The 6,554-nt window shown below is 52.8% G+C and overlaps 3 protein-coding genes across 3 annotated transcripts; 2 read left to right on the top strand and 1 right to left on the bottom strand.

Moving 5' to 3' along the window:
* Positions 1 to 213: 213 nt before the first annotated feature.
* On the top strand, positions 214 to 1,902 carry A1O3_01866 (uncharacterized protein; the record flags this gene model as incomplete). Its single annotated transcript, XM_007732009.1, has 1 exon — positions 214 to 1,902. The coding sequence occupies one exon, from the start codon at positions 214 to 216 to the stop codon at positions 1,900 to 1,902; it is 1,689 nt and encodes a 562-aa protein (XP_007730199.1).
* A 926-nt stretch (positions 1,903 to 2,828) lies between these two features.
* A1O3_01865 (uncharacterized protein) lies at positions 2,829 to 3,380 on the top strand (the record flags this gene model as incomplete). The annotated part of the gene is made up of 2 exons (XM_007732008.1): positions 2,829 to 2,996; positions 3,075 to 3,380. 2 exons carry the CDS (start codon positions 2,829 to 2,831, stop codon positions 3,378 to 3,380), a joined length of 474 nt encoding a protein of 157 aa, XP_007730198.1.
* A 1,523-nt stretch (positions 3,381 to 4,903) lies between these two features.
* On the bottom strand, positions 4,904 to 6,303 carry A1O3_01864 (isocitrate dehydrogenase [NADP], mitochondrial; the record flags this gene model as incomplete). The annotated part of the gene is made up of 2 exons (XM_007732007.1): positions 4,904 to 5,892; positions 5,946 to 6,303. The coding sequence occupies 2 exons, from the start codon at positions 6,301 to 6,303 to the stop codon at positions 4,904 to 4,906; spliced, it is 1,347 nt and encodes a 448-aa protein (XP_007730197.1).
* Between the last annotated feature and the right edge of the window lie 251 nt (positions 6,304 to 6,554).

The raw sequence follows: 6,554 nt of genomic DNA, 5'->3' as shown, positions 1-6,554 counted from the left end.
TCTCATCCTTCTCATCCTTCTCATCCTTCTCATCCTTCTCATCCTTCTCATCCTTCTCATCCTTCTCATCCTTCTCATCCTTCTCATCCTTCTCAGCCTTCTCAGCCTTCTCCTCGAGACCTTTCTGGCTCTATATTGACACCCCACTGACATACTCCAGAGACAAACAGCCGATCAGGTCGTGTCGTGGGCGGTGGCCCGGTCGGACCAAACATGCCTGCTCCGGGACTCACCAACCTTGCAACACTAGGCATGATAGCCTTGAAATCCTTCCAGATTGTGGCAACTGCAGAGATAGTTGATGAGCGGGTTTCTCAAACTCAATCCAGCCTCCAGAATCAGTATGAGCGGCTGCAGATTTGGGCGGCAGACGTCGAACTCCTACGCCAGGATCATGGTTCCCTTCATTATCGACTCCGCGAGGCCGAAAATCTAGCACAAACCGTCGAAGGATTTCTGGAAAATTTATCCCTGTATCTACGAGACGCACTCGAGCTTGTACTCGCCGAGAAGAGTTCATGGAGGCGTCAACGAGGCGGTATGGTGCCTAGCCGTGCTAACCATAAAACCACATTTGCACAAGATGATGACATTGAGGTCCCAGTTCTTGAGGACGACGAAGAGGACGACGAAGAGGACGACGAAGAGGACGACGAAGAGGACGACGAAGAGGACTTGGATCCCCATACCCTTATGAAGTTGATACTGGCAAGCATCACGGACACCCTTGATGGGCTGTTCACATTGTCTACAAGTATCAGACATGCAGCTGAAAGACTGGGATCTTCCAAGGTAGAGCTCCAACAAACCGACAGTGATCTCATCGATCCTTTCAATCATGGAAATCATTTCGGTCATGTTCTGTCTGTATTTTGGGAGTTTCAGTCGAGGATGCCCTACAAATCGCGTACAGAAGGCCTTGGTTGTTGTGGTCCGACAGCATGTGAATCAGACGTCGGGCATCTCGATGAGAAATGCTTGCTCAGTCAAACCTTCCAGTCTGCCGATTCGGACGTCAAATATCAGCAGTCTGCCCGCCTGCAGAGACATGCCCTCAGACATCGAATTGCACGTGCCAACAACCGACGCCGAACACGGTTTGCTGACCGCGAACAGTCTCGACAGTATCTCGCCGAAGACACAAAGAAAATAGCCCAACACGAGGCTCACAGAAGGTCTTACCTGAAATTTCTATGCTCGCTAACATCTCCGACCATAACCTTTGATCGGAAGTCTCTTGCGGAACGTGCTCCTCCTAGTTGGGAGCTGGTGCCCCTTAGGCAAGAAGTGCCGACTGCTCTACGAGGCGGGGAGGCCTCCACAGGCAAGGCTGTTGAGGGGCCTGACCGGAGACTTTCAGATTTCCTACTAGCATCTCCGACCATGGCCTTGGATACAATATCTCTCTTGGAATATGCTCCTCCAAGCGGGGCCATGCAACCCGGACACGTCCAATTTCCCCCGCCGCCAAAGACATCGCCATTGGACGAGTTCTTCCAATGTCCTTACTGCTTTGCCATCTGTCCCAGGCAAATACTTTCCGAGAAAGCATGGAGTGTGAATTTCTCCGCAGACGGGAAGTACCTTGTCGTAGGCGGCTGTGGGAGCGCCAGGATCTTCGACCTCGATGACATTGACATGTTGAACGTATTGGGATGGGAGCACGACTTCGAAGTGTACGTGCGTTCAGCGAGCCTCTCACCAGATAGTCAACTTGTCACTACCGGAGTGGAAAATGGCACCGTTCGTCTCTGGGAGTTGGGAACCCAGACCGCCGAAGAGATACGGCTGCATTATGCCCATGGTGCATATAGAGCAGCAAACTCCAGCTGCTATAGATGGGTTGCACTAGCGGCTGGTAACGGGGCGGTGCTCATGGAATCAGATCCTATACCTAGGTAGATGGCGCTGAGCATATGAAGTGAGGAGGGCGCTGCCTCTTGTATGATTCTCTGATGCTTACCAGACACTGTACGGAGGCGTGCCTCAAATGAGTTGACCGCACCACGTGACATAGATAAGAGGTTTCAAAAGACCAACTATTTTATTTATCGTTGTCCCTCACAACCACCCCCGGAGATATCGGAGGTTGCTATATACTTAAGCCTTAACTATAGATTATTGCTATAGTCACCTAGACAGCCTAAAAGTTAGGCGCCGTACTAGGGGCTAATAGGTAAAGAGCCCTGAAGAGATAAGAAAATTACCTGTCAGGCGGTCAGATAATGTCATTTAATCTAGCGCCGAATTACGGCGGTCAGCTCATTTGAGGCACGCCTCCGTACCTTCATGCCGTGGGGGACACATATGGCTGAGCCCTGAGCCACTCGAACCAAGTTGTCGAGCTACTTTGTACTGCGGTGGAAGGTTTCACTGGCAGGCCTCAGGCTCGGGCCTGCTCAGGCTCAGGGGCTCAGGGGCCTTGGGTAGCTTCCTGAGCCTCCAGCCTTGAACGGCACTTGCAGCGGCCGGCGAAACTTTAATCCGGGGCCGGTCCCCCGGGGAGTATTAGGGTTAGGGTTGGGTTAGGGTTGGGTTAGGGTTAGGGTTAGGGTTAATTGGTGGCACTGGCACGTGGTGTGGCGTGCCATGACTCAATCAGCTGAAACCGATGGCAACTTTTAGATGCTCGATAGAGGAGGTGCTCTTCCTCTTCCACTTCCTCTTCCTGCGCTTTGAGCCCCAGCTTGTTTGTTGTCCCTCAACTTCGCCTCACTCTTCACAGAGCTTGCATATTCCAGCCATTCGAGCCAGTCATATCTTTGCTGTCTTCTCCCACCTGCTTCATCTCTTTCTCCCCACACTCCAAGTCCTGCTTCCCCGCCACTATGGCCGACAACGACTGGGATAGCGTCACTCGCATCGGCAGCAAGGCTCGTGCAGGAGGTGGCGCCGCTGAGCGCGAGCGTGTTATCAAGGGCAATTCGGCTCTCAACGCAGCCCAGCGGTCTGGGGTGGCTATGGTGGCAGGGAAGAAATATGGCTCTTCAAACACTGTAAGTGACACTTGGCGGCCGGCCCTACATTAGGTGTAGTCGCTCCTGCGATGCATGACTAACTGCTCATTCTCACAGACACCGAACGTTGAGGGTCAGCGCCAGACCAAAATTGACCGAGATGATAATCCTTTGCCGCCGCCGAAACCTGCCAAAGTCGTTGGGGATGCACTTGCCAAACGTCGAGCCGAGATGCAACCTGTATTGACACAAAGGGATCTCGCCAACAAGTCTGGTGTTCCTTTCGCTGTAATACAGGGGGTTGAAAAAGGCACCGTTCTCCCGAGCCAGGACCAGTTCGGAAAGCTCGAAAGAGCTTTGGGTATCAAGTTGCGCGGGACCAATATTGGGGGACCCTTGTATCCACCAAAGACCAAAAAATAAAAAAAGTCGGAGCAAGAGGGCGATGGTAGTGGAAGCTAAGGGCGTGCTCGACCGAGTGGGAGTCTCAAAAGACCTTGCCACCATGATCTCTATCATGGTGCGGTGCCTTTTCGGAGCGCTGGACATCCGCTGGATTTTCTTCCTCGGCGTTGGGGAACTGGAAGACATGGTCTTTTCTGTACCCGGAAGATCGGATATTACATAGACAACGGCTGGTTTTCCGTTTGGCCGGTGGCTTCTCACAAAAAGGTTTGACATGAAAGGCCCAAATCATGCTGGACTTTCCGCATGGACACAGTACATTCTACATTGATTGTAGACGTGTCCAGGCTAGGCTTGATCTGCTTGCCAGTCTCTGAATGTCCTCAAGGTTCCCCCCTTTCCCCTTCTCGGGGCGAGAACCCAGCAGTATCCTAGCTCTCATCTCACGTTGTGCCTATCGTTTGACCCAGAGATGGAGAGATGAAAGCCGACCCTCTGGCTCTAGAACGGGGGACACAGCCATGACCGTGACCGTGACCGTGACCGTGACCGTGACCGTGACTGTGCCGTGATCATGATCATGGACATAAGCTTTCAGGCACCTACCTTGAATTAGCAGGAACTCGGAACTTGGACTTGACATGCAGTGCAGTGCGAGACAGAGACATATAAATTCTCGAGGGCGAAAAGGACCGAAACTTAGAAAGGGGCTGTGAGGGGGTGATTGTGGAAAAGAAAAGAGAATGGACTGAACTGAAATGAACTGGGAAAACCACAGCCTTGCCTGTACTAAGGTACATGTACCTACCTATACTGCCTACCTTGCCTTAGGTGTGCTAGGTAGGTAGTAAGCGAATAGACAAAATATACGAGTAGGTACATCTACCTATAATATAGAATGGCGTTGTTATTGTAGTATAGTGTACTCCGTAGTGTAGTGTAGTGTAGTGTATTGTATTCCCTTGTAGTGTAGGGTAGTAGTATACTATTCTCTTATAGTGTAGTGTAGTGTAGTGTATTGTAGGCATGGCATACCTAAGCCCCAACATGAACTGCAAATGAACTCTTGAACTCCAAGGCCGAGGCTGGATCTAGCTGCCTGGTATGTATGTATATAATAGGTCTTCCCTCTGAGCAGGCTGGTTGTGGTCTATGTAGGTAAGCAAGCAAGTAGACGCCCCTTTCTATGTTGCCGCGCGTATGGGCATCTCCATCTCCATCTCCATCTCCATCAACAACGACAACGACAATGCGGACATACATCCATCCATCTCTCGCGGGTGACGCCCTCACAACATGCACTGGCAGTGTCTCCGTCCCGGCCAGGCCAGCCTTGGTGCCTCGTCCTCTTTCCTTTCCGTCCGTCCCTACCACCTACCTACCTACCTAAGGTAGGTCGCAGTAGGAACTACCAATACGTAGGCACCCAAGGTATCCTGGAAACTGGCTTGCTTCTCGACTGATCACCTACCTCCGCTATGTTCAAGATCCATGTACCTGCGCCAGACGAGTGACTCCAATCTAAATACCTCTGGTCACGCCTACTTCTCGGCCGCGACTTCTCCGAGACCCTCGCTCTCCAGGTTCTTCTTGAAGCGGCTCTCAATCGCCTCCATGAACTTGGTCGTCGTCACCCAAGCTTCGCGGTCCTTCCGGCCACATGCCAATGCCAGATCTTTGGTCATGACACCATCCTCGTTGACTGTGTCGATGACCGCCTTCTCCAGGGACTCGGCCCAGGTCACCAGCTCAGGGGTGTCGTCGAGTTGGCCACGTTTGACGAGCCCTCGGGTCCAGGCAAAGATGCTGGCAATGGGGTTGGTCGAGGTCTCGCGACCCTTCTGGTGTTCCCGGTAATGTCTCGTCACCGTGCCGTGGGCGGCTTCGGATTCGTACGTCAAGCCATCTGGCGAGATGAGCTGCGAAGTCATCAGGCCCAGAGACCCAAAGCCCTGCGCGACAATGTCGGACTGGACATCGCCATCGTAGTTCTTCATCGCAATGACGAAGCCACCCTCCGACTTGATCATCTGGGCCACCATGTCGTCGATCAGACGGTGCTCATACCAGATCTTCTTGGCCTCGAATTGTTCCTTGTACTCGTTGTCGTAGATCTCCTGGAAGATATCCTTGAAGCGACCGTCGTACTTCTTGAGAATCGTGTTCTTCGTGCTCATGTACAGGGGGTATCCTCTGCCCAGGGCGAACTTGAAACTCGCGTGCGCAAACCCCGTGATGCTGTCATCTGTATTGTACTGGGCCTGAGCAACACCGCCGGTTGCGGGGAAGTCGAAGACCTTGATCCGCTGTTGTTCGCCGCCCTTCTCGGGGGTGAAGACCAGTTCCAGCGTGCCGGCTTCGCGGTACACTTCATCTTTGGCGCGATATTGGTCGCCAAAGGCATGACGGCCAATGATGATGGGCTGTTGCCAGCCGGGGACAAGACGGGGGATGCGTGGGATCACGATCGGTTCACGGAAGACGGTGCCTCCGAGAATGTTTCGAATGGTCCCGTTGGGAGACAACCACACTAGATGCCACGGTCAGCGAGTGGCACATATTCTGGGCGGTGCACCCTCTTACTCTTCTTCAGATTGAATTCCTTCACACGCGCTTCATCTGGTGTGATGGTGGCGCATTTGACTCCCACGGCGTATTTCTTGATGGCTTCGGCGGCGTCCACGGTGACTTGATCGTCGGTCTCATCCCGGTAGGGTAGGCCCAGATCATAGTATTTCAGGTCAATGTCGAGGTATGGATAGATGAATTTGTCCTTGATGTCTTGCCATATTATCCTGGTCATCTCATCTCCATCGAGCTCGACCACTGGGTTCTTGACCTTGATCTTTGCCTTGCCGGCCGAAGAGGCGCTTCGGCTCTGTGCTGTGCCGGTGACTCCCATCCTTGTCGATTCTGCTGCCAGTCTGTTTGCCGCTACCATGGTCATGCGCAAGGAAGAAGAGGCGTAGAAGGGTGAAGGTCGTCTGGGTCTTGCAGCGCGGCCAACTAGAGCAGACCTGATTGGATTCATCGGGGGCTGGAGGATATAAACCGGTCACGGTCGCGTATCAGAGGTAGTCCGTAGTGGGTGACAGAATCCCGAGGATGCATGCCGCAACTTAACGGTAACCCATAGTTTTAGGTCCTGTGCAAAGCTTTTGCGCTGTTACTTCGGCCCAACTTCAACTGTCC

Source organism: Capronia epimyces (assembly GCF_000585565.1).
Source record: "Capronia epimyces CBS 606.96 chromosome Unknown aczIQ-supercont1.2, whole genome shotgun sequence".
Taxonomy (NCBI): domain Eukaryota; kingdom Fungi; phylum Ascomycota; class Eurotiomycetes; order Chaetothyriales; family Herpotrichiellaceae; genus Capronia; species Capronia epimyces.
Note: the sequence above shows the minus strand (reverse complement) of the source record. Positions and strands in the feature narration are given on the sequence as shown.